This window comes from Lynx rufus, unplaced genomic scaffold (assembly GCF_022079265.1).
Source record: "Lynx rufus isolate CCGP_SWC_20201006 ecotype Redwood Valley unplaced genomic scaffold, mLynRuf1.p SCAF_11, whole genome shotgun sequence".
NCBI lineage: Eukaryota > Metazoa > Chordata > Mammalia > Carnivora > Felidae > Lynx > Lynx rufus.
Genome location: NW_025814825.1, coordinates 68,219,916 through 68,245,892, shown reverse-complemented (window position 1 = coordinate 68,245,892; position 25,977 = coordinate 68,219,916). Strand labels below are relative to the sequence as shown.

Here is a 25,977-nt window from a genome sequence, read left to right as displayed (position 1 = left end):
GTCTATTCTGGTGAGGTTCTGGCTCTGCTGTGTCCCGCACCCTCTGCCCCCCAGAGTCAAGCCCAGAACCACAGGAACCAGGGGGGAGGGGAGTCTCACGCTCTTCTGTCCTGGGGGGCTCTTGAAGTGCCCCCCACACACACACGCCCCAGCCTGGCCCCGACAGTCCTGGTGGGGCCCTCAAAATGTTCCAGTAAAACCAGGACCAGGCGGAGCCGTCACCGTCCCTTCTGGGATGTCCCTCGGCTCCGGAGACCAAGCCGGGAAACCAGGAGGCAGCAGGGGGTGAGAACAAAACCATCCTGTGTGCCCCACCTGGGGGAGCCGCAGGGAGGCCCGGACCAGCCACGCGCCCAGGGCAGGCGGGGAGGGAATGCGGCACGGGCCACCTGCTTCTCAAAGCTGCCACCTTCACACACGGTGGGCGTCCCTCCAGGGGCCACCCGCACACGACACACAGGACCACACGGAAACGCCACCCGGGCGGCTTTGACACAGACCTCCCTTCATTCTCTTTCGTGCTTAAATAAAGAAGGAGCAGAACTCGTTTTCTGTTTCTTTCTTTTTCTTTTTGGTCTTTAAAGTGACAGAAAGGAGACAGGAGCAGCTCCTACAAACAACAGGCCAAGCTGTTTTCCTTTGGAAGTCTCCCGCATTCCCAGAGTGGCTCCCCTCCCCAGGCCCTCACCGCCAGGGCGCCCGCGGGCCCCCAGCTTTGGGAGGATCATGGGGGAGGCCGGGCAGGTTCCGGGTTCTCAAGTGCACAGAGACCCCGCGCAGAGGGCTTGGGGAGGAAGCGCCCCACACGTGCAAGCTGGTTTCTGGAAGCCTGCGGGCCTGAGGGGGCCTGGCCCAGGACCTGGACGCGGGGTGGCAGGCCTCGCCCCTGCTAGGTGCCCCAGTGGGCGAGGCAGCAGCAGGAAGGGCGTCGTGGGCTCCTGGAACTTCACAAACCACAGGAGCTACAAAGCCTGAGTCGGGGGAATAAAGTCGTTCAGCGGGGAGGAGCCGCGGTGCTCCTGGGGGCTGTCCTCCTCCCCACACACACCTGCTCCCCTCTGGGGACCCCCCAGCAGGCTGGCCGCCGTGGGCCTGGCGCATTTCTGCAGGCAGCTGGCCAGAAGGCACACGGGGCCCCTCAGACGGAACAGGTGATGCAGAGGGCACCCCCAAAGTCAGAAGCTCCAGGAGAACAGCCGCGCCCTCACCGTCGGTGACCTTGAGGGAAGCAGAGAGGGAAAGAGGTTACCTCGGGGTCAAGTGCTGGGGGACAGGCCCCTTGGGGGTCCGACCACCAGTCCAGAGCACCCGCTCAGGCTCTGTCTCGCCAGGGACCCTCAAGGACCCCCCAGCTCCCACTGGCCCTCACCACCCCAGGAATCTAGCCTCCCTGGTGCCACATTGTGCCCGCTGAACCTCCTGGGTGGCCCCTGTCCCACTCGTGTCCATCCCACCTCCCAGGGCCCCAGGATTTCCCAGAAAAAGGTGCAGGACACTTGACGGCTCAAGAGCCCAGACCACGGGGCTCCCCATGAGACACTAGATCCTTCTGGCCCCTCATGGCCAGGGGGACTGGGGAGCTAAAATGGTTGTGCACATGGCTTGGGGCTCACAGCTCAGAGGGACCCCAGTGTGTCACCGTCAGAATGTGTGACCTACACCCTCTGGAGGGACACGCCCTCTCGGTGTGGGGGAGCCCCCCGGGGCTGAGGGGACAGACCCTTGAATAAGAAAACCTTTCCCAGGTCTCCCTGAGCAGGCCCGGCCGCAGGGATGGACAGGCACCTCAGCCCCGGCTCCCGGCCCCGCACGGGGACAGCAGCCACGCCTGCCAGACGGGAGCTGGCCCGAGTCTGGTGACCGGGGGCAACGTGTTCTCTGCACTTTAGTCGGGGGGTGGAGGGACATGTGGCAGGTCTGCAGGGCCACACGGTCACAGGAGGTCCTGGAGGGCGAGGGGAGCTGGCGTCCAGCAGACAGGAGACAGTCCGCCCGGCCAGGAGAGCCCACAGGGCGCAGACAGCTGCTCTCCCACCAGGAGGGGCCGGGCTCCCCCACCCGCCCCCCCTTGATGCGCTCGGACCAAACAAGCAGAAATGATGCTGCCCCGGTCCTGCCTCAGACCCCCAGATGGAGATGCCGAGACAAGGCTCAGATTGCCCTGAGACCGCCACGCTGGGAGAAGGCTTGGCCGCCACGCGGAGAGGCCCTGCGTGTGTGTGAGAGAGATGGGGGGGGAGGGGGAGAGAGAGAGAGAGACAGAGACAGAGAAAGAAGGGGGGGGAGAAAGAGAGAGAAACAGAGACAGACACACAGCTCAGGGCACCCGACGTATCGTGGCAGGGGAGGGGCCGCACGGACACCCCAGCCCCGGCCGGCGCCACGGCCCAGGAGCACACACAATCATAAGAAACACCAAAGCCGCGACACGTTAGGCCCATGTGTGGTGGCAAAGCCTGTTCACACATCACACAGTGATCGTCGCCGTCTGAAGGCCCTGACGGGTTTGATCTCTCTTAGCTGGGGACAAATAAGTGAGAAGAACATAAAAACTAAGCAGCCAAAGAATGAGGCAAATTCAACTCTGCAGAGAATAGAGCTGAACAAAAATGAAATTTACTCACGGGTATCTGCACGGATGGGCTGCGACGTCTAACACCAGCACTGAATCTGGACTCAGCCAAATGACTGTGTGTGTGTGTGTGTGTGTGCGCGCACGCGCGTGTGGACACGTGTGTCCAGGTCAGCCCCGTCCACACCACACCGGCCCTGGGGGGCTGGCCTGAAGGCCCCAGGACCCACCCGTGCCCTCGAGGGGCACAGAGGTGGTGCAAGCAGGTGGCTGGGAGGAGCTTAAGCCCAAAGCAAACCCCCCCACCCCCCCCGGAGGACGCGGCTGGCCCCAGGTCGGGGGCTGGGTGGAGGGGACAAGACACTGACCTCCCAGACCTTCCAACACAAGGCTGCTGCCCTTGCGACAGGTGTCCGTGGTTGGTGGCCCCTCCCTGCGACATCACCGAGGCTCAGGCGCACTGACCGTCCAGGTCCCAACCCGGCGTCAGGTTCCCGAGGGGCCCAGGAAAGACCCTGGGGCAGAAGGGCTGACAGCAACAATCCCACCCGTGAGTGGCCCGGCTGGGCGGGGGGCAGGGGACGGCCCTTCCTCTTCTGTCCACAATGGCCGGATTCCGGTGACCGGGAGAGGAGCTCTCTCAGTGGCTGCAGCAAACCAGAGCCGCGTTGGCCCTGACACAGGGCTCTGGGGGTGGCCAAGAGCCCCCCGGGGGGCAGGAGGGGCGGTGGGTGCAGAGAGGGGATGGAGGGTGTGAGGGTGGAGATGACCACGGCCCTGGTGCTTAGGGCTGAGGGGCCATCACCACCCCTGCCTTGTAGACAGGGGCTCAGGCTCCCGACCCTGTCCAAGGTCACTCACCTAAGCCTCGAGGCCAGGACGCAAACCCACATCCCAGGGTGACCAGAACAAAGCACCCCAGACCGGGTGACTCCAAACCACAGTTACCCCCTCTCTGTCCTGGAGGACAGACACCTGGAATCGAGGTGTCCCCGAGGGGGAGCCCTGACTCTAAAAGGCCTGAGAAGGGGACCCCATGGGGCCCTAGGCCTCCCTGGTCGTAGACTCCACCACAGTGCAGCTGGACAGACGTCAGGCTGGGCCCCAGGAGCGAGGTGCCCCGAGATGCCAGGCCCTCTGCTGGAAACAGTGTCCCCCCAAGTCCAGGCCTGAACACCCAACCCCAGCCCCGACCACACTCCCTGCAGGGAAGGCTGCTCCAGAGGGCTCCACAGTTCCCTGGCCCGTCAGGGAGGAGGCCTGAGCAACATACACTCAAGGGGCAGGGGTTTCTGACCTGGGGTGGCAGTCCCTTCCCTGGCCAGGGAGAGGCCCTGACTCAGGGTCCCCAAGAAAATGTCTCTCAGAACATGACTCCAAGTCACTGTGTCACAGGAAGCATGCTGATCCCAGTGAGCTCTGCCTGGGGGGTGTCTCAGGGAGGCTGGACGAGGGTGACAGCCACTCTCCATGGATGCGGGAGCTGGATGGGGCTCTGCCCGCCCCCCCCCCCACAGCCTCTGCGCGCTCTGGGCAGACGAGGTGGGGTCCCAGGTCCTGCACTGTTGAGCACGCAGATCCCAAACAAGATGAACAGTCCCTTAGGGAGAAACACTGGCCAGATCGCGGCCTGTTGCACAAACCCGTCCCCCCCAGAACCGTTTTCTTTCTGCCTTTTCATCTGTCCCTGCCCAGGAAGCAGCTGTGACCACCCAGGCTGAGCTCCTCTGCAGGCGTCCGCACAGGGGACCAACAGCCCACCCCGGACCGGGGTTTGGGCAGCCACACCTCCATGATCAGGCTACTGAGTGGCCCAGCAGACACGGTGAGGAGGGGCATGGGGGCTCCGGGGAGGTCACGGCCGGTCACAGCGGGAGCTGCCGGGGGCCGAGGGGTCAGCACTACCTGGGAATCGGCGCACGGGCCGCCCCTTTCCTTTCCGTTGAATGCTTTGGGGGCTCACATCAAAGGCAAGCACGCTTCGCCGGGAGATAATTAAACCTGCCCAAGCCCCTCTCCGTCAGCAGCATGACCTTTGGAGATGTCGTTAAACATCCATCAGCCCTGATCCTCGTTAGAAAAACGCACCACAGGCTGCAGAGGCGGCGGCCAGCCCGCCCCTTTCGCCCCTTTCTGTCTCGTGCAGCACACAGAGCCTTCAAGGAGGCCCCCTCCCGACAAGGCAAACAGGGTGGTCACGGGTCTGTCCTAGTGCCCTCGCCCACCGCCGCTCCGGCTTGGCCGGGCTCCATGGGAAGAGCGGGTGTTTTGAGGTATCTGGGGAAGAAGGGGGAGCCCCCTGCACCCTCCTCGTACCCAGCAACCAGGAAACCCCCCTCAGAATGTGCAGGACCCCTGCCGGGTCACTTCCTTCCTCCCAGCCCAACAGGCCCAGAACCCGTCCCTTGTCATGCAGGGATGTTCTGGGGGACCCCCCAGAGCACCCCAGCCCCTGCTGTACCTCCCACCCGCCCCCCTGGAAAATGCGGGGAACAATGGGAAAGGCGAGATCACTGGCTGCTGCTGGCGGCCACAGACGCACAGAAAAGTTCGTTCTTCCCGGGGCTTCCTAGGCAGGAAGACACCCAATGCCCAGCGCGGCTGCCCCGCCTCCCCTCACCCCCACCCCAGGCTCCGGGGTCTCTGGGCAGGGCCCTGCCTCCACCTCCACCACGCAAGTGCCCGGACAGCCCCTCCCCCCTTCCCCCCTGTCTGCCCCTCACTGGTCCGGGCTGACCTCCCAGGAGCTTGTCCCCCATCAGGAGTGTCCCCCATGGGGCCCCGAGGTCACCACCACCGGCCCCATGGTTAAGGTCGGCCGAGGCCGCTCTGCCCGCCCGAGTCGCTGGTGCCCTAGTGACTGGGTCCACAGCTGGGGCTTGTCGAGAAGATGGGGGTGACCAGGAGGGCTCCCCTCCCCCTACAGGGCCTGGGCTGTGTGGGCGGAGGGTGGGCAGCATGGCGGGTGCTGGGCAGCGTCCCACGTCCCGTGACGGCGACCAGAGCTGCCGCTCCCAACACGTAAGACCAGAACTAAGAAGGCCCGTCTCCCCAAACCACAAGCCTTCTGAACACGGTGACATCAGCCAGCAGCCACATGCAGAAGGGGGAACCACCAGGCATCACAAAACAAAGCGAGAGAGGCAGCCGCTGGCCGGGCATCGCGGATGTCCACCGTCCTGATGGTGTGTGCAGACGCCCCCATGCAGACCCCGCCCCCATGCATACCCCCACCAACCCCTCTTCCCCCCCCCCCCACCACGGCCCAGTCCCTCAGAAGTGCCTGCCACACAGTGGCCACCTAAGCTCACATCCTGGGTCTGTGACCCCGCTCCAGCCCCAAGAGCCCCACAGCACACGGCCTTCCATGGGCCACACACACACACACACACACAGAGCTCTGCCATTTGGCCTTGGCTCTTGGCCAAGCGCGGCCACCCCCTCAACCCTGCGGAGACCCGTGTGGCCTTGGCTGTGGCCCCCGTGCACCCTCCTCTACAGAACTGGGCCCAAAGCCACCTGCTTGGTCCCCATGGTTCCTGCAGCACCACAGAGACCCCGGCCCGGGTGTGGGGATCCCAAGGCCACTGAAGTGCTATTTCCTCTGGGAAATTCAGACACGCTGGCAGGAGGCCTTCAGAATCAGGGTCAGTCACGCCCACCGGAAGTGGACGACTCCCAGGAATGCGGGTATCAGAAATGCCGGCTCCTCCAGGATGGAGGGCTGCACCACTGTGGTTTGAAGGAGTTTCCCCCGGATATTTGGAAGCTGATGCGTGGCCTGAACCCTCTGGTCCAGAGGCCCAGGCGCCCCGCTCCCAGTGCTCCCCCTCTGTCCGGGGAGGGCCCGGGGCTGAGGTCGAGGTGTCCAGAATCCCCAGGAGAGCCCGGGCTACACGTGATCTGTCCACGCTGGACGTGGGAGCCTCCAGCTCAGGGTTCTTATTCCAGAGATGCCCCGGGGCAGATGCCAACCTGCCCACCTGCCCCAGATCCCCTTCCCGGGCGGCTTCCCCCACTCCAGCTACCCCTCCAGCTGGGAAGCACCTTCTCTTGCCCGGGGTGCTGCGGGCTGGTGGGCACATCAGGCAACCAGTTCTCCCCAAGGCCTAGGCGGGGCGGAGGGTGCTGGCTGTGCAGTGGAGGGCCCGGTTGGGGGCGAACCCCGGCTCTGTGCCTCCCGCGAACCAGCGTCCCCAGGTGTGGGATGGGGTGCCACAACCCCGTTCCCCGGTGCCGCGGGCCCCTGCTGCGAGGGTCTGAGCTCACAAGAACTTACTTACCTGAGGGAGAGCCCACACAGGGCAGCACAGAATGGAGGGGTGGCTTGTCAAAGGGGCCCTGATGGAAAGAAGGGTGCAGGGTGACCATGCCGAGCTGGGGGCCTGTCAGGCACAGCTGTGCACAGGGGGCTCTGGGAGAGCTTCTCCAAGAGGGGGACGCGGACCAACAGCCTTGAGCAAGAGGCAACAACCAGCAGGCACGGCGCGAGGCAGCCGCTGTGGCTTTGCCACACGGTGCCAGGGGCAGGGCATGGGGAGAACCTGGGGGTTCTCGGGGGCCTGTCTGCCCTACACCTGCACTCCCACTACTGGGTCCAGTCATAGTCTCAGATCCCCCGAGGCCTGAAGGACCTTCCTGCCTGGTTACGTGCTCACACCCCCCGCCCACACCCCATCTTGACGTGGCTTAGAAAGGCGCAAGGGTGCCGGTGGGCCCGGGGACTCTGCCAGGATGGGGACATGGTCTCTGCACACGGCCACCAGCATCTGGTTGGTGCGGGTCGGAGGCGCAGTGGGGCACCTGGGGGGTGTGGACGCTGCTTACGCCCAAGCGGGGAGAGGGGGCTCCATATCTGTGCCCGCTTATGTCGCAAACTCAGGAAGATCAGCCAACACTGGGGGCGCCAGGGCAGAGCCAGACGTCTCCAGATGGGACTGGTTGCACCGATTTGACGTGGGACCCTTGTCACGTCCATGAGCACGGAATTACAAAACACACAGGAATATCTACAAATGGAACGTAAAATGAAATAAATGACCCTAACTGTAGGTCGTAACAACCACAGAGAAAGAAACTGTCTCGATGACTTGGAAAGAGGAACTTGACACATAGCCCCCACCCCAAGGACACTAAGATCCTTAAGGAAACCTTGGAGTATCCCCATTAATCACCCAGTAGCAGTATTCCACATATATTACACAGCTGATATATTACATGCCAAATATATGGTTTACATATATTTAATATTTGACTTATTGTATATACACATTAACTTTTACATAGAAAATTAATACCATTGACCCCTAAATAGGGATTGGGAGCACTCACCCCGGCACAGTCAAAAATCCATGTGAAACTTTGACTCCCCCCAAAACTATTGTTAATTGGAAGCCTTGCCAACAACATAGTTAACACATATTTTGTATGTATTATATGCTGTATTCTTACAACAAAGCCGGCCAGAGGAAAGCGAACGTTATATTAAGAAAACCGAAGGAAGAGAAAATTTTACATTTACAAACATTCACACTACTGCTGTGTATTAATCGGAAAAAAGTCCGTGTACAAGTGGACCTGTGCAGGTCAAGCCCGCGTTGTTCAAAAGTCAACTCCATGTGAATTTCATTAACAAGCAAGATTTTCAGCATAAGAGAACAGAAATGCAAACCAAACAACCAAGAAGTAAAAATTCTGGATTAGAAAAATCAGTGGTGGGGCGCCTGGGTGGCTCAGTCGGCGAAGTGTCCAACTTCAGCTCAGGTCACGACCTCACGGTTCATGAGTTCGAGCCCCGCGTCGGGCTCTGTGCTGACAGCTCAGAGCCCGGAGCCTGCTTCGGATTCTGTGTCTCCCTCTCTCTCTGTCCCTTCCCCACTCGTGGTCTGTCTGTCTGTCTCTCTCTCTCAAAAATAAATAAACATTAAAATTTAAGAAAAAGAAAAGAAAAATCAGTTCCAAAGTCAATTTCTCTTCTAAAGATATTCCTAGGTCTGCTTGGAAACCACGGGGGAGGGATCACCAGCTGCCCCTCCCTCGAGAGGACCCAGGACCCCTTGGGGAACGGCCAGCCCCAGGTGTGGGCGGGAAACAAGCCGGAATCCTGGGTTGTGTACAAAGCATGGCCACGGCTTGGGAGCCGCTGAGCTAACCTGCCGGGATAGCCCTTGGGGACGGAGTGACAGAAGCCCCGAAAGGGCAATCATTGCACGGATTGACGGGAGTGAGTATGTCCCACGAGGTTGTGTGCTGTGACAGCTCCCTGGGCACTCTGCAGAGTGCTGGGAGCCGACCTGTCCTGCAAGACTGCATCCAAAGGTTACGGGATGCCCAGGGTGTCACTGAAGGTTGCTAAGGAAAGACCTGAACAGTGATTCTGAAGAAGATGGGGCCCTGGTGGAGGCGGTGCTGCTCGAGTCCCACGGCACAGGCGTGCAGAATGTGGGCCCTTCCCCGTGCACCCCTGGACCTCTGACCCCAGGGCAGGTGCCGGGTCCAGGGGTGCTGAAGCTTCGTGGAGCCAGGGGTGAATATTCAGAGCAGGCGTGGGGGGGGGGGGCAGGGGCACGGAAGCAATGACATCCAGGGCGATGCGTGCTCTCCCTGGGGGTACAGGCAGCCCCTCCCCGAAGTCAGGAGAAGCCCCTTGCTCCAGGTACCTGCTGCAAACACGTGAGTCTCCCAGCACAGCCTTGCCCCTGCTCCCACCCCGCCTACCTGCACCCTGCCCGGCCACCCTGCACTCAGGGCACTGCCCGGAAGAAGCAGAAGGAGCGGAGGGGACGGCCCCGGCAGGGGGGAGGTCGGACAGGGCCTGCGCGCCCACAGCAAGCTCAGAATTCTCAGAATTACAGGCCTTAGTTTCCTCCGGGAACAAAATAATTATAACCTTCGCGGAGAACCTGAGTTCCCTGAAAGCAGTGCAGGAAGTCAGCTGAAAACCCATCTCCAGACGCGGAAGCACCTTTTTATTTACAGCTGGGAAAAGAGAAAAGTCGGTTTGGGGCTCGCAGCTCAAGCACCCTGCTCTCGAAGGCACGACAGACAAGGAAAGTGAAACCCTGGACACGGGGTTCGGATGCTTCTGCCCCAGCCGGCCCAGCACGCAGCACATGTACGCAGACTTCCAGCTGAAGGACCCACCGCCCACGGGCACAGCCTCCCTGGGGGGGGGGGGGGGCGGTGGATCCTTCCGGAACAGCACCACACAACCCCGTCAGGCTCCAGTCCCCTTCACCACCCGCTGACCCGTCCCTGAGCCCAGCTGGCCTGTCAAGGACGAGGCTGGGGGACCCAAGCTGGGTGGACACACAGGCCCTTAACATCTGCTGACCAGACGAGAGGGGACACTGGGCAACTGGGGCCCCGAGGACTTCAGGCCCCACCCCTGGAAGGGGACTGTCACCCTCTGCAGGGAAGGTGCTGCGGTGTGACCACATTAAGGGCTCTGATGAGGAAACGCTGGCTTTCTCGCACGGCCACCCTGGGGTCCTTGCAGGAGGGGGGCAGAGGGAGACTGGACACTGAGGAGCGGGAGAGGCCATGTGACCGGTGCGGTCACAAGCCCAGGGACTCTGGGAGCCCCCGAGAGCTGGAAGGATCCTCCCCTGGGGCCTCCGGGGGGAGCACAGCCTTGCAGACGCCTGCAGTTTGGGGTTCTGGCCTCCAGAGCCAGGAGAATAAATTTCTGTTCTTTCCGGCGGCCCCGCATGTGGTCGTTCGGGACCGTGGCTGCAGCTAACCCTCCGGACGCCGTTCGCTCAGTGAAGCGGGAACCCAGTTCCTGGCCCCTCGAGGGGGCTGCTCTGTGACCTCGGAAAGCTCCCTGCCTTCCGACACCCCGGCGGCTCAGGCAGAAAGGGGCGCGCTGGGGCCCCTCCAGCTCACATGCAGCCTGGGAGTGTCCCACTGGCCCGAGAGGCAGGGAGGGACCCCGCGCGGCGTTGTGCCCCCCCCCACCCCCTGCAGGTACCGCAGAGCCTGGCCCACGCCTCAGCGGAACACTGCCAACAGCCCGTCCCCCACCCGGCTCTGCCCAGTAGAGCCCTGAGCTCCGAGTGCTGCACAGAGGGTGCTCTCAGGGCCCCCGGGACCCAGGTCTCCTGTCCCCACAGCTCTGGGCCCCGCGGGGCACGCTCCTAATGACCGCGACCCTCTCCCCGTGTGGGGCCAGCAGGCTGGACGAGGCCCCATCCCATCTGTGCCATCCACCTCCCTGCCCAGTCCCCATCTCTGGGCCCCTGCCAGGCCTCACACCCCGTAACCTTGCTCTGCCTCTCCGCCGCACCAAAGCTTCCTCCCCTCCAGCAGCCATCCCGTGGGGCCTAGATCATTCCACGGGTCCACGACCCCAGGTCCAACATTGCTCTGAGTGCTGGCCCGCCAGCCGAGACTCGGGCACTCAGACACTGGCCACCGTGGTCCCCAAGTTCCAGCATCCCTGGCTGGTCTCTTCCGGCCTCAGATCCCTGCTCCCTGCTCTGTCCCCTCCCCCCCGTCCCCCTCCCCACCCCTGACCCCACAGCCAGGGGTCTTTCCAGTCCGAATGGGGCCATTCACCCCTCTGCCTAACAGGCCCCCACGGCACCCTCTGCTCTCAGGACAAGGCTGCAGCGCTGGCCTCCCCGAGCTGTGTGCCTCCTGCCCCACCCTGGAAAGTGCGAGACTCCTCCCGCCACAGGCCACAGGCACTCGCCCTATTAGCTCATGATCAGCTCACCGTTCGGTTCTCAGCCGTATGTCGCCTCTTCCAGGCAGCCTCCCCGGATACCTAGTCCAGGTCAGCTTCCTCACCAGACACTCTGCTGTGGGGCCCTTGCCCCTTCTCAGCACCTTCCTGCACGTGATTACGCACAAGTCTGGGGAACGTGACTCACAAGGGAGGCCCTCCTTGACGCCGTGCACCCTCTGACCCCCATCTGGAGGGGCACTCGGCCCTCCGTGGGCGGGATGCCACCCTCGGGAGCAGTTACCCTCACCTGTCAGGCACCGCTGCCTGCCTGCAGGCCAGGCCTGACCAGTCAGCTCCCAAAAGGCCTCGCCCTGTGACCCCTGGAGCCCCTGGAGCGTCACAGTCAGGAGGGGGACACCCGCCCCATCCAGCCAGGAGCACAACCCCGTCCCCACCCCAGGGATGCAGCCTGTGGCAACCTGGGGGAGGGGACGTGGGAGGGGCCAGAGAGGCGATGGCCAACGGGTCATTACCAGACCCGCTGGGCACCCTTCCCTCACCACCCGGCCCACGTGGCAGGTGCTACGGTCACCCCGAGACAGATGAGGAAAATGAGGCTCAGAGATGCCAGCCCTCGGGGCCAGAGCAGCAAACAAGCAGCCAGGGCCTGCGAGGTGGCCCCATGTCTGTCCCTGGAGGTCAGTGCCTGCTGAGGACCACTGTGCCCTGTCGCCGGAGCCCGCCCCGGGCTGGGCTCTCACCGGTGCCCTGGCCACCGAGTCCCGGGATGGCTCGGGGCTTCTCCAGAGTGTCCCCGTGGACACGCCCCTCTCAGCTGAGCCTCCTGCTACCCTGCAAAGTGGGACGGAGGAGTCTCGGGACCAGGTGGCCCCGGGGGGGAGCTGCCCCCACGATGTGTGCTGCTTTCCTCCTGACGAGCACTGGTCAGCAGCACAGATTCTCCCCCGGGGCCGAGGGGCTCTCGGCAAGTGCCTCAGGGGGTGGTAGCAGGGCCAGTCGGCAGCCGGTGGACGTGGCCTGAAGGACAACCGTCCCCAGCAACCCCTACCCAGCGGCAGGACCGTGCCGGCCTCCTCCCAGGCGTGCCCAGGTGCCAGGGACCATGCCGCTCCCGTGCGAGGCGAAGGCAGTTCCCGGCTCCCCCCTGGAGGAGCAGAGGGCCTGGTGCCCAAACAGCACCGCTGACACTCGAAAGCAATCTTGTGGACGGGAGACTCCCGCTCACCAGCACCATGAGCCTCCTGCCTGGCGTGGACCTCACGGCAGCCTTCCGTCCTCATACGACAAAACTAAAGAGTCACTCGGGCAAGACCACTTTGTGCTTTGGTGCCGACAAGAGCCAGCATCCCTCGCTCCCAGAGCCCCACACACCGCTGGGGACAGCATGAGCACAGTCCCCGAAGCCAGAGGGACAGAGACAGAGAGATGCTCAGAGACAGAAACAGAGAGAGGGAGAGAAAGAGAGAGGAGAGGGAGGCCGGGAGGGAGGGGGAAGGGAGCGGGGAGGAGGCCGGGCTGTGGGCACGGGGCCCCTACAGCAGGCAAACCTGTCCGGCGAGATTCTTCCCTCTGCTTCCTGGTAAACAGAGCCAGCCCTGAACCACCCCAGCCAGGGGCTCCCTGCCCACCAGGCCACACTGCCACCCCCCCATGCCCCCCATGCCCCCCCCCCCGTGGTGGGCTCACGTCCCTAGGAACTGCCCGCTGTGACCGGGGATCTGAAGGTCGGTTTCGAGGACTGACTGCTCACCACATCCTCGCTGACAGCACGGGCCCACGGCGAGTGGGGGAGGTGCCCAGCTTCCACCCTGGCCCCAGACCAGGCCAAGGGCAGGAGGGGCCTGGTGAGCAGAGAGGTCGGGTAAGGGGGCAGCAGAGGGCACAGACGGTCCCGGGGCCCACAGGACACACCCAGAGCGGGGAGATGCCCAGAGCACCTGACCTTTCTCCAGACTCCCCCCGACACACAGGGCGCCCACGCCCCATCACAAAGACCCAGAGGTCACAGGGCTGTGCCTGCTTCGGGGGAGGACAGGTTTGCGTCTGGACCCCCGGGAGTCTTTCAGGGGCAGCGACCAGGCTCGATGCAGGAAGCAGGTGGAGGAAAGGGTGGGGACAAGGCTTCGGGAGTCCTGGCTGTGACCCTGCCCAGGCGCACCCCTCGCCATTGCTTCCTCAATCCTAGGACCCCCCCAGACACGTGGCGCAGCAGTGAGGGACCACGCCAGGTGCCCCACCAACCCCTTCCCAACCACACGTCGGCCGGCCCAGCTGAGGCCCGAAGGCCCGAGCTGGGAAACTGGCACCAGACAGGCACACAGGCAGGTGGACCAGACCGGACAAGGTCAGCTAGAGGTCACAGAAACTGAGGCAGAGGCCCCCCTGGGGTGGAGGAGTGCTCCTCTGACACCCCGCCTCCCCGCTCTCTGCTTCTGTGGGCCTGGGCCTTAGGCTAAGGGGCCCGGAAGAGGGCCATGGCCTGACCTCCACAGGGGGGCCCCACCACACGCCCTCGGGTCCAATGCAGGCAGCCTGCACGGGACCCGCCTCCTGCCGTGGGGAAGGACAGGGAGGGGAGTGGGCACTGGGGGGCCACCATGGGGGCCAGTGACCGCTGGACACACCCCGCTGCTCAGGCCCCAGAGCCGACGCCCTCCGATGGGAACACACCCAGCCCCTCCCTGCATCCTGGGCCCCCCGGGAAGTTCACGGCGGGCAGCCTCTGCCCCTCGGCCGTTTCCTGACACCCCACATGGTGACCACCCCACATGCTGCCTGGTGACACCCCAGGCCCATGGGGTCTCCTTCTGAGACCTGGGGTGGGAGGCCCTATAGAGTTCTCTTGGAGGGGAGACAGAGGGCAGGACACCGGCCCAGGGACAGACCCCGGAGCACCTGACCGACACAGGTCCGGGAACCACACGCCGGCCAGAATGGGGGGTGGGGGCTAAGGCCACGCGAGTGGCATCTGAGGGCAGCCGGCCAAGTCAGGACCCACTGGGGACAGGAGGGAGGGGCTGCGGCCCCAGCGTGGGGAGAGAAGAGGGAGTGACCCCTCAGAGTGAGTGGCCAAGAGGAAGCTCCCCCCCCCCCCCGCCAACACCCGCGCCTTCTCCAGGACGCAAATAAAAGGGGACGGAGATCTTTCGCGGCACTTGGAAAAATGGCCGCAAAACACCAACCAGCCCTGTTCTCCGCACGGTGGCTGACGATCCCCCACGACTCGATTCGGAAAGCCTCTCTTCCGCGAACCGCAAGGCAGGGTGCCGCTGCCATTAAGCGGGCCTCTCTGCCAACTGCCAGCCAGAGGGCGGAGGCTTCCCAGCAGAGCGGCGGGAGGGGCACAGGAGCAGCCCTGCGCGCTCACCTGGTCGGGCGGCTTACGTCTCAAACTGGGTTAAGACCTCCCTTATTTCCGGGGCCACAGGCTGCGCGGCATTGGCGGCCTCCGTTATGGCTTTCCGGTACATCCCCTTCTTCTTACGGTTAAATCTCAGTTTGAAAAACTCAGAGAAAGGGGAGAGTTTTGAAGTAGACAAGAATGACGTAGTCGGAGAACCAAACCACGAGACTTTGGCTTCTTGCCAGGAAGGCTCCCCGTCCTCCTTCTGGCTAAGACTGATGTCAAGGACACGCGCTGGCCACCAAGGAAAACCATGAACCTTACCCCACACGATGTCCCCTACGGCCACGGTCCTTCCGTCCTCAGTCACGCACTTGGAGACGCTCTGTGTGTGCAGCCTGACTGTCAGGGGCGGGACCGTCTGCCTCGCGGCCCCGGACGAGGACCTCACAGACGCACCGTCGCCGGACAGGTCGCACGTGTCCGGTGACGGCACTTCCGAGCTGCACGATTTGGACTCGTCCAGGCTGTCGCTGCTCCACACAGATTCGCCGGCACAGTCCGTCCCCCTCCTAGGGCAGGCGGCGAGGAACGCCAGGCCGTCCTGCTGGGGTTTGCCCTGGGGACACCGCTTGAAGTCATCGTCCTCGCCAGAACTTCCGGAAGACGAGTCCGCCGGCCCACGGCCCGCGGAGCCGTGGCCCAGGAGAGGGGGTGAGCTGGCCCGGGGGCCTCGCCCGTGGCCGTTGAGCGCCTCCACCAGCTCGGCTCTGTAGACGGGCTCCCGCTCCCCGGCCCCCGGGCGGTGGGGCTTCAGGCGGATCTTGGGGGGCGGCAGGCCGGCGCCAGGGGGCCCGGGGCGCGTCAGCTTCAGCTTGGGGATGGAGGCGCTGGGCCCGCTGGGGTCCTGGCCGCCGCCGTGCAGGGCCTGGGAGGGGCAGAAGGGCTCGAGGGACCCGTGCACGCGGGAGGGGATCTCCACGACCTCGCCCGTGCCCTGGGGCGTGCTGTAGGAGATCTTGATGGCCGGGCTCCGTGGCACCCGGGCCTTGTCCTCCTCTCGCTTCTCCCTCTTGCTCCTCCTCGTGGTGGCCGCGGGGTCGCCGCCGCCGGCCGGGTCCTCCGGCTTGCGGGGCTCGCTGTCAAAGCCAGGGCCGCTGCCCACCCTCCTGCGCGGCCTCGGGGCACCTGGGGGGCCGGGGCTGGCCTCGGGGGGGCTCAGCGTGCTCTTGCACTTCTCACAGAGTACTTGGCGCGGCCGCAGGCGGATGGGGCTCAGGGCCAGCCGACCCGGGTCACGGTTGCGGGACAGACGCCGGCGTGTCCTCTTGATGGTCCGGGGGGGCGGCTGCGGCACCCACTGCCGGTAGGTGCTTCTTAGCCAGAGCGGGGGAGGGAAGGGGGCGCCTTCGAAATACGGTGGGAACGGGGGCACGAGCGGTGGCTTGGGGTCTGCAGTCTCGGGCGGCTGGTCCCCGTCGGGAGGCGGTGGAGGGACTGTCCCCAGCTGCATTGCCTCTCCGTCCTGCTCCGCGGGGGCCGGGCCGTGGCAGCCGTTGACTGGGGGGTCCTCGGGCTGGGGCAGCGGGGCCGACAGGGGCAGGCCAAACAGGCCGGACCTGGCAGAGGGGAGACAGAAGGGGAGAGTCAGGACGGGAGGACACCGCTGCACCTGGCCCCGGCCCACCCGGGGAGGCACACGCCCCCACGCGTCCACCACGTGGGACATTTCAGGGGAGGCACGTGCTCCACCAAGTCTCGTGACCAGCACGGCGGCCAGCTCTCGGGTCCGCAGGGCCCCGACGTCCACACCTTGGTTCACGGTAACGAGGGGAATGGGGGCAGATGGAGACTTCCCAGGGTGCCCTGGGAGCCCGAGAACAGGGTCTCTGGTTCTGTGACGCGGCCTGAGCAGGCCAGCTGCTCTTCATGGGCCTCGTCCACCTTCTCCCTCCTCCCAAGGGAAGACCCCCAAGCTCAGGGAGCCGGGTCCCAGGCGCCGGCCATGTGTGGGGGCAGCAATGGCCTCCACAGCCCAGAGAGGACAGAAGTCAGCCACCGAACCAGAGCTTTGGGTCTGGGAGTGAGATGGCTCCCTCCCAAATGCTGAGTCGGTCTCAGCTGTCTCCACGGCCCTCGGGTGAGGGTGACACCCACACCGCCCCTGGCCACCGTAGCCTGGAAGGACCACCCCTCCTGCCGGGCACCCCCAGGCCCTCCCACAGGCCCTCCAGCTCCAGGAAGGAGAGTGGGCCAGGCAGTGTCGACAGGGCCACGAGACCCATGGGAAGGGAACACAAGAGGGCAGGAGGACCTCTCCCACGAGGACGCACGGCCAAGGCCAATGGCACAGCGGCACCCACAGGGCTCCGCAGCCACAGGCCTGCCCTCTCCCCGGGAAGCGTCGGGCCAGGCAGCCTCCATTCAGACATCTGGGCACCTTGGGGTGTTTCGTTGTTGAAGTCGGTGGTCAGTGCTCCCTCCCCCCGGAACCCCGTGCCGGGAATGTTGGGAGGCCGTACTAACTCACCAGCGACACCCGGTGCAGCAGGAAGACACTCACTGTTCCAAACAGTGAAAAACAAGGCCGCGTAGGTATGCGTAACTTCTAAACAAATGCGATGTCACCTGCGAGGCCCTTTTGCCAAAACCTGTTACTTTTTACGCACAAAACCAGACTTCTTCCGCCAAGTTAAGGGAAACACGGCACTTCTGTGCTCACCGTCCACTACGAACCTAACCGAAGTAGAAACGACAAATGAACGCTTCTGCCTTTTCTATTTCCAAATGGTTTCTCCGTTTGCTGTTCTCCAGAAGAATCGAGGCCAGCTAAGAGGGCCCACCGCGGAGGACATCACCGCCTCCAGCTTGGCCCCCGAGTGCCGCGGACCGGCCGGGAGCGGGCACAGGCCACATGGGAGCCGGCCGCAGAGGGCTGCGGGACTGGCCCAGGCGCAGTGACCCGCGGGGACATCGCCCCCCCAAGGTCCTCGGTCTCGAGGTCGATGAGTTAACAAATATGGCGGCATACCCACCGTGTGAACACTGCCCCGTTTTCGTTCAAGGTCGTGGCAAAAGCCCGGAAACCACGGTTTTCCTTTCTTATCAAGCTCTTGTCTACATGCGGCCATCCTCTGAAACTAAAGTCTTCGTGTGTGGGGGCAGGGGGTTCACATTCATCTCCTCATGACCAGAGAGTCCACAGACACAGGACCGTGGCCACGGGCCCCAGGGAGACTGCTCCTGCCCTCTGTGTGGCCAGACAGCCGAACTGTAACCTGTAACTGTGAGCAAGGGAGAGCGGTGGGGGGAGCTGTAAGGCCAGCCTGGGAGGGAGCACCCAGCCACGGGCCGCAGGGGGGCACCCGGCTCCCTCCGAGGTGGGATTCTGCTCCGGGGGAGGGGGGGAGCAGCCACGGTGAGCCCCGCCACCCATCTCCGTCCTCTGCTGGGCGTGTGGCTCCTCATGTGCCCAGTGGCCCGGGACGGCCAGGCCATCCCCCTGGACCACATGTGCTGCGGCCCCTGCAGCCACAGGCCACGCATCCCTGGTGACCAACAGCGATACCAGAGTCTGCTCCCTAGTGCTGGCCACCTGCACTAGAGGACTCGCACACTAGGATGGGCCGGGACTCCTGGGGAACCGGGGGCCCCGGGGTCGTGTCCGCACCGGGAAAAAGGGTTCTGCACCCCGGCACCGGGCACACGGACCTCACAGCCCCAAGAGCCACCTCCGGTTTCTGTAAGTCAGGGTTTACTGACGCCCAGCCACGCGTGCTCGTGCTGGTGCTCGGACTACCCTTGGCTGCCTTCCTGCTCCCCGCTCCCCCCCGGCACTGCTGAGTAGCCAGGACAGAGGACAGGCGCCAGGCCCAGAATAGCTACTGTGCAGCCCTCTCGGGGAAGTCTGCTGGGGTCCAGGTGTGGGAGACAAGGCCCGGCCCAAAGCTGCCCCCACCCCACCCACAGTCGTGGCCAGCAGGCCTGTCACCAAACCTCACCCTGAGTCCTCAGGCATCAGAGTGGGGACTGGACCCCACACCGGAATCAGCACCTGGCTCTTCCCTTTCAATAAGCCTCATAGAACATAGAACATTGAGAACAAAGCAAAAACTCTGAGCGCTAAACACATGTACTCACACCAAGACACACACACACACACACACACACACACACACACATGCACACACATTCACCCTGAGCTCCTGGGCCAGCGTGCTCACTGCCTCTTGCTGTTAGGGGTGCTGGGATCCCCTCCATGGAACCCATGGCGCCCATGCAGAGGCCTCAAATGAAGGGGGTGTTGGCAAGGAGAACGGGGAAGGCAGGAGGTCCCCACCCCCCGCAGCCGTGGTGACCTGACAGAGGGTGACATCAAGACACGCAAAAAGCCCCCAAGGGGCCCCTCAAGGGACAGCCTTAGCCCAGTGGGAACTCCAGGATGGCCAGGAGGTCACCGGGGAGACCAGCCCCTATGCTGAGTGGGCACCCGACTGCCACCCGTGGGCACGAAATAAGGGCCACAGGAAGGTTCCAGAACCTGAGAGGGAAACCTGTAGGCACGTCTACAGACCAAGGGGTCCCACAGACCAGGAGAGGCCACACAGCAGACAGGATCCACACCCCTGGGACCTGGAGGGTTGTTCCCAAGGCCCCCCAAAGCCCACTTCCTGCCCCCCTTTACAGGCACTCAGACCGTGACCAGACCGTGGGGATTCATCCACATTCCCCACTCCCCTCCCAAGCTTCTCTGCCGTCACCCCACTCGGAACCAGCCCACACCCCCCCAGGCTCTCCTTCCCTCTGCCCCACCCTGTCCCACGCCTGTGCCCCTACCAGCCTGCCTGTGGGGGTGCAGAGCCCCTCCTGCCAGCCGGGGTCCGGGGCACCCCAAGAGCAACCCCCCGGGGCAGGTCCTTTCCCTCACCCGGAACCCATCTTCCCTCCAGAAGCCTCCTCTGCGGGACCCTGTGGGCTGACAGTGCCTTTGGCCACCTCCCCCCGTCGGGGGGGCAGGCTGGGACAGCTGGGGCGGAGAGGGGGTTGTCGCCCTACCCCCGAGGTCCCGAAGCTGTGCTCCAGGGAGGTTCCCCCCCTCACCGTTTACGACACACCCCTCAGAAGTCCCTGCGTGTTTACGACAGTCACAGAGACCGGTGCACGTGCTCTATGGCTCCTGAGTGACCCCTCCCTGCCCTGGGAGGTCAGACACAGCTTCACAGAGGACCCAGAGCCCAGGCAACACGCCTGCACCTGCCCTGCGTGGGGACCACAGCCTCGGGGGTGCGGCGGGCTCCCAGATGTCAGCTGCGGCCTTGTGGACCGGCACTCGGGCGGCTGACCCCGCGGCCCCGTGACTCCGCAGGCGGCCGCTTCCTTCCAGCCTCGGCCACACCCACAGCTGCCGGCGGGTAAACAGCAGTCAGTGAGGGGCTCGCTCCCTGGGCAGCAGGCGCCTGGGCGCCAAGCCCCGCGCCAGCCCCGCGAGGTCCACACCGTCCCCCTGCCCGGTTCGCCGATGGCGATGGCGAGGCGGCTGAGGGAGGCCAGGGCACCCGGCGGGTCTGGTCACGTCTCAGCTCCACTGCCTCCAAGCACAGAGACACAAGCCGTTCTCGAAGGATCTCAGCACCCCGTCTCCAGCGGGGTGACCTCAACTGGACCGGAGGGCACGAGGCGTGGCAACACCACAGCCTGTGGTTTGCCTACGGGGCCCAGCCCCTCGGTGAGGCCAGGCTGTGCTAACATTGGCACGTGCCCAGGGATGGTGGCCCCGGCCAGCCTGGCAGTGCCCCCCCAGGTGGTACCGCAGGGCCTCAGCAAGCGAGAGGGCTGGGCGGCCCTGGAGCCCCGCTGTCCCGCCCTTTGCTGTCCTTGCTGGACCCACCGGTTGCCTACCCAAGGATGGGGTAGATGTGTGTGAGGAGGGGCCCTGGGACTGGGGTGACTCACAGTGCAGAGCTGGGACCTGGAGAGCCGGACTGACCAAGGTCTCCATGCAGGAAACTGGGGGCCCCCAAACGAAACCTCAGCACAGTGTCCTCGGGGAGCCGGGGGAAGGGCAAAGGAAAGGTGGGGGACACCGAGGTGAGGAGCCCAGGAGACTCTGATGGGGGTGAGACCCAAAAGCAAAGCAGTTTTTCCCCCGAGTGTCCCCACTCTGCTGAGACGAAGGCACGGCCATCTGGCATGGACACCGGGCCCAGAGAGAAGCAGCCTAGCCTGCAGTCCTTGGCAAAACACCAGCGGCCGGGCCTCGGCTCACCCGCCCTCCCTGAGGTCTCACCCATGCAACCAGCTCAGCAAACCCCCAGAGCAGCCGGGCCCGAGCTGGCCCGTGGCCAGGAGGAGACGGCCCGGCCGCCTGCCAGAGCTCCCGGCCTCCCCTGCGGCCTCGCCGCTCTACCGACTCGGGATCCAAGCATCTGTGGAACCTGACAGCGGCCTCCGACCCCAGCCAGGTCCACGTTTGCCCTGGACTTTCCTTCCTCAACCTCGCACAGGGAGAGGCTACCCCGGTGTCCGGTAGAGAGGTGAGAAAACGTGGCTTCTGGAACAGAAACGCCCCAGGGGTCCATCCGAGGAGCCTGCAGCCCCAGGACAGGCCTGAGTCCCGATGGTGAGGCCCACCCTGCGGCCAGGCTCCTGCCCCCCACCTCCCTCCCCCCTCCCCCCACGACTCTAGACGTTGGTTTAGGACACGTGCAGCAGTCTGTCTCCTCTGCAGCCCTGCACACAGGGAGTTGCAGGGCCTAGCCCCGAGGGACGGTCAGGAGCAGGCTGGCACAGGGAAGGTAGGGTGGCCTTGCCAGGCCTCTAGGGTGTGGAGGCCTCCGGGTCCACTTCTGCTCAGGGACTTGTGAAAAACAGGTTGGCAGGGGAAGTCACAGCCTGGACACCAGAGTGACCCCTTGTCTACATGGGAGGCCGCCCCGCCCCCATGGGTAGACCCAGGGTCTCGGGGACAAGCCATGGGGCAAGGCTGTCACATCTGGCCCCCCGAGTCCCAGACCACCAGCATCATCCCAGTAAAGCTCAGCTGACCGCACCCTCGTCTAAGCCATCTGAGGGCTCCCGCAGTCCACACCCCCTCATCACCTCCACGCTGGCCAGGTCCCCTGGGTGCAGCTGCCTGCCAGCCGCAGACCCTGCCACCCCATGACACACAGGGCACCTTGCTCCCGGCCCTTCTGGCCCCTGAAGGCAAAGAGGAAGTGCTCAGCAGGGCCCGGACCCGGTGTCCATCTTTGTTTGCCCAGTGAACCATCCCAGGACCGGTCACCAGTGGCCAAGCCTCCCTCCTGGACCAGGGGCTACGCCTGGGATGGAACAGGGGTGCTCTCCTGCCCGGGGACAGGCCTGCTGGGATTCCTGACTGGCTGGAGTCCCAACCTCCCAGGGTGGGGTGTGGGTCACAAAGGCCCAGGAATCTTGCACGGTAATGGCGCCCTGGGTGACTCACAACTGGGGAAGTTTGAAAAACACCAGTTCGGGGATGAGGGCTGGGGGCCTGGGGTTTGCCATCAGGCCCGATGGGGCAGCTGGTCTTCGGGGCTCCCGTTACTCTCGAGACCTCTCCTTTACCGGTAGCTCGGGTCTCTGCTGTCCTGGGGCCATGCCTCAGCCAGGGCCACCCCGGTTGGGGGACCTCAACCCCAGGGTACCCCCAAACCACCCACAAAACAATGCCCACACCCGCCCGGCACCCCAGCCCAAAGACTCGGGGCAGGCCTGGGCCACCTGCACCCTTACTCCACCAGGAGAAAGCACAGCCTCACAGGGAAGCTGGAGGGTCCGCGCACAGTCTTCCTGGGACTCAGCCCAGGTACACAGTAGGGAGTCAATGAATGCAGGTGAAGGCACGAGAGGGCAGGCCCTCAGCAGTGGAGGACCTTCCTTCAGAGCACAAAGCAACCTGGCAGCAGGTTCAAGGCTCGGGTGGGAGGAAGCTGGGCACCGGCCCCAGCAGCTCCACACACCTGCTGAGATCTCGGGGGCCTCTGTGAGCTCTCGTCCTCCTGTGCACATTTGGGGACGGGAATCTGCCTCTCAGAGGGCCAAGGGAGGGGATGCCACTTCCCAAATGCCCGGAGAGTGACACTGCTCATGGGCCCCGCTCTGGGACGGGAAATGGGGGGCTGCACGAGGGACCCCTCCCCTGGGACTGCTCCACCCCTGCAGGAGACTCAGGCTCCCGGCCCCCCACCCCCCACCCCAGGCCCGCACACAGACGCTGGAGGCTGCTGACGATGACAGTCACTGGCACGTGCCTGGCCGCGCACCACGGGCACACCGACAGCTGCGGCCTCGCTGCCCTCGACAGACCTAGGACGACCCCACTGCTCTGGGACCCGCGGGCTCCCAGAGGTGGGCGGCTGTGTGCAATCGGAGGTCCCAGCTGTTGTTCCCGGCCGGCCAGCGCCACCACCCAGGGTGGGGCCTCCACTGACCGGCCCTGCCACTGTCACACGTCGGGGAGGGGCAGCAGGCACCGAGGAGGAGAAACCGGCCCCAGGGAAGGCGGATCGGTGCCACGGACACGGCAGCCCAAGGCCAGACACCGCGGCCCACAACACCCCGCCCGGGGTGCCAAGAGACCCCACCTGGTGACCAGGCTGCAGACAGGAGGGCTGAGTCCTTAACATCACGGGCAGAGAGCGGAAGGCAGGGTGAAACCAGAAGTGGCAAGAGGAGGGGAGCCCAGGGTGGGCAGTTTCGGGACCACGCCCTGGAGGGCTGGAGGCGCCGGGGGCCGCAGGGGGTCTCGGGATTCCCCACAAGGAGGAGGGATCAATGCCAATCGGAAAGAGCCAGCGCTGAGAAGAGCTGCACCCAGCGAGGGTGCCTCGGTTCTGGGCCACTCTGGTTACAGCTGAACGTGGCCGTGGCAGGGCTGACGCCCACCAGCGTGCTGCTGCCAGTTCCCACACTGGGGATCCCAGCACGGCCCGCTGGCTTCTATGAGGGGGGCTGTTGATCTCCACACCAGGTTAGCCACAGCCTCGGGGAGGGGAGCCCAGTTGGAGGCAGAGAGGAAGGAGGGTGAGGCTGCCATCTCGGCAAACATTGCCACCCACAAGCCGAGGGGCCCACAGCCTCCCTTGTGCTGAGCTGGGGAGCCCAGAAAACGAGGGGGGGGAAGCCTCTGCTGCAAGTGCCCCTCTCCAGGGAGGAAAGGCCAGGCAGGGCTGTGCAGACAAAGCCTGAGTACAGCCCCCCGCACAGACAGGGGAGCAGGGACGGACCGAGCTGGCAGTCCTGCCCGAGAGAGGAAGTGATGGCCATCAGGGGCAGGAGACCTTGGCCACCGGGGGGGGGGGGGGGGGCGGGGTACAGGCTTGGCAGCCTCCAGGTGGCTATGTTGCAGCCCGCGCCCCCCACCCCCACCGGGTCCCGCCAAGCACTCTCTGTGGTAGCCAGGGCGGAGCGGGGCGACAGTCACCCGGGAGGCCATATGTTAAATCACATGACTGGTGCATAAATGGCTTCTGGCACGTCTAATAAAGAGATGATGCCAGCAGGGTAACTGTTGAAGAGTGATGGTCTTCCTGCCACGTCCCCGCTACTGCAAGATCTGGGCTCCACGGAGGGAAAAAGTTGGGCCTCCGCAAGGGGAGCCATTTACTGCTCTCAGCTTGGAGATAAGGCCCAGCAGGAGCGCCAAGACATTAGTGCCTGATTAATGCCTAATCATTTATCTGCGCGACAGCTCACTACCATGTGACACTGTATCCAGGAGACTCTTCCTGCCGCCGGGTCCCTGCAGCGGGCGCACAGGTGCGTCTCAGGTGCCCCCAGGCCTGCCCGGGGACCCCCTTCCACCCCGGAAAGCAGGGCTCCTGCGGCCACCGCCCCCCGCCCCCGCTCAGCACCTCCACGGGCACCTTCTCGCTCCCACACTGCCCGGGGCCCCCGCGCCCCAGGCCGCGCTGCGTGGGTTAAATCCCACCGCTGGACGCAACTGCTTGCCATCAGTCCAAGCCTCAGCCCCGAGTCGCTCCTAGGAGTCTGGGGGGACCCAGGGCGATAGACAGGACGCCCCCACTTGTGAGCGACTGGCAGGGCAGGGCAGGGCAGGTCAGGGCAGGCGCGCATCTGAACCCGCTCCCCCGCCGCCCCCCAACCGACAATTCTGAAAACAGCCGAATTCAACAGTGCGTCTGAACAAAGAAAAGTGCGTTAATTATGGCAGACGTGCGGAGTTCGGGAGCCGGCGGCACGCGGCGGCGGCGCGGGGACTCTCCCCCCCGCCCCGGGCGCCCACCGCCGCTCCCGCCCCGCAAGTCGCGACGACTTTGAGAGGCGCTCTGGGCCCCCCGAGGGGCGGCCGCGCTCGCGCGCCCCGAAGCCCCGGGCCGGGGGTGGGGGGTGGGGGGATGGAAACCGAAAGCGGGCGCCGGCGCCGAGCCTGCCCCGCCCCGGAGCCGGTCCGGGCCCCCACCCCCACCCCCACCCCGCCCCGCGCCGGCCGCCGGGGGTGGGGGGAGGGGGGCGCCCCCGCCCCCGCTCACTTTTTCGTGCAGTCCAGCAGGATCCCGGCGAAGCTGCGCTCGCCGCAGCTCACGGTGACCAGCAGCGCGCCGTTGACGACCTGCTCCACCCGCACCGGCAGCCGGCAGCCGGCCCGAGGCTCCATGCTCCCGCGCCGCGTCCCGGCCCCGGCCCCCGCCCCCGCCCCGCCGCCGCCGCCGCCGCCGCCGCCGCCGGGTCAGCCCGCGCGTGACGCCGCCCGCCGGCCGCCTGACGTCACAAAGCTCCGCTCGGGGCGGCCACCGCGAGCGGGCCGGGGCGGCGGGGGGTGGGGCGCGCGGGGCACCCCCCGCCCGCCGACGGGGCGCGGGGGGTGGGTCGGGGGGAGCCGGGGCCGGGCGCCTGGGAGCCGGCGAGGAAGCGCATTGCGGGACCCCCGGGACGGGGCAGGGCCGGCTGCGCCCTCCGCTGGGGCCCGCGGCCGCGAGCGCCCGCCCAGAGGACGTGCGGGCCGGAGCTCAGGACCCCTGCCCCGGGGCCGCTCCCCGCTCCCCGCCCCCCGCCCCCGCGCCGGCCCGGCCCGGCCCCCGCCTTCCCCCGCCCTCCCCCCGCCTCCGGTCTGGCACCCGGTGGCCACCCGGCACTGCGGGGAGGAAGTCCGGGCGACGCGAGCAGGAAGCCGGTCGGGCCGGGCCGAGGAGACGCGGGCGCCGAGGGGACACCAGCGGGCGCCCAGCTGCGGCCCACTCGAGTCCTCGCCGCGGAGGGGGCACTTGGCGAGCCTCGTGCGCTCGGCGCCTCCGCGGGTGACCGGAGGGCGCGCGCCCGGCGCGGGGCTGCCCGTGCGCCTGGGGGTGGCCCGCAACGGCGTTGGGGAGGGTGGTCCGTCCGCAGGTCTCG

At 65.4% G+C, this 25,977-nt stretch overlaps 1 protein-coding gene across 4 annotated transcripts; it reads right to left on the bottom strand.

Annotated features, from left to right (window-relative positions):
- Nucleotides 1-557: 557 nt before the first annotated feature.
- On the bottom strand, nucleotides 558-25,243 carry PWWP2B (PWWP domain containing 2B). 4 transcript variants are annotated; one of them, XR_006960968.1, is made up of 4 exons: nucleotides 25,119-25,243; nucleotides 14,632-16,226; nucleotides 1,049-1,218; nucleotides 558-971 (listed from the first exon to the last, which is right to left on the bottom strand). XR_006960968.1 is itself a non-coding variant. In XM_047073639.1 (4 exons), the coding sequence occupies exon 3, from the start codon at nucleotides 16,118-16,120 to the stop codon at nucleotides 14,645-14,647; it is 1,476 nt and encodes a 491-aa protein (XP_046929595.1). In that variant the 5' UTR covers nucleotides 16,121-16,226; nucleotides 17,138-17,343; nucleotides 25,119-25,159; the 3' UTR covers nucleotides 558-1,218; nucleotides 14,632-14,644. The 4 variants fall into 4 exon arrangements, 3 of the variants coding, with proteins under 3 accessions (XP_046929595.1, XP_046929594.1, XP_046929596.1); XM_047073639.1 differs by adding an exon at nucleotides 17,138-17,343 and having other exon boundaries at nucleotides 558-1,218; nucleotides 25,119-25,159; XM_047073638.1 differs by having other exon boundaries at nucleotides 558-1,218.
- Nucleotides 25,244-25,977: the final 734 nt, after the last annotated feature.

What these genes read in the sequence shown, in the direction of transcription:
- PWWP2B (XM_047073638.1), bottom strand. Translation starts at nt 25,243, where the DNA reads ATGGAGCCTCGGGCCGGCTGCCGGCTGCCGGTGCGGGTGGAGCAGGTC. An exon ending in CTGCTGGACTGCACGAAAAA is followed by an intron (nt 16,227 to 25,118) that starts GTGAGCGGGGGC and finishes CCCCTCTGCCAG; the next exon opens with GTCCGGCCTGTTTGGCCTGC.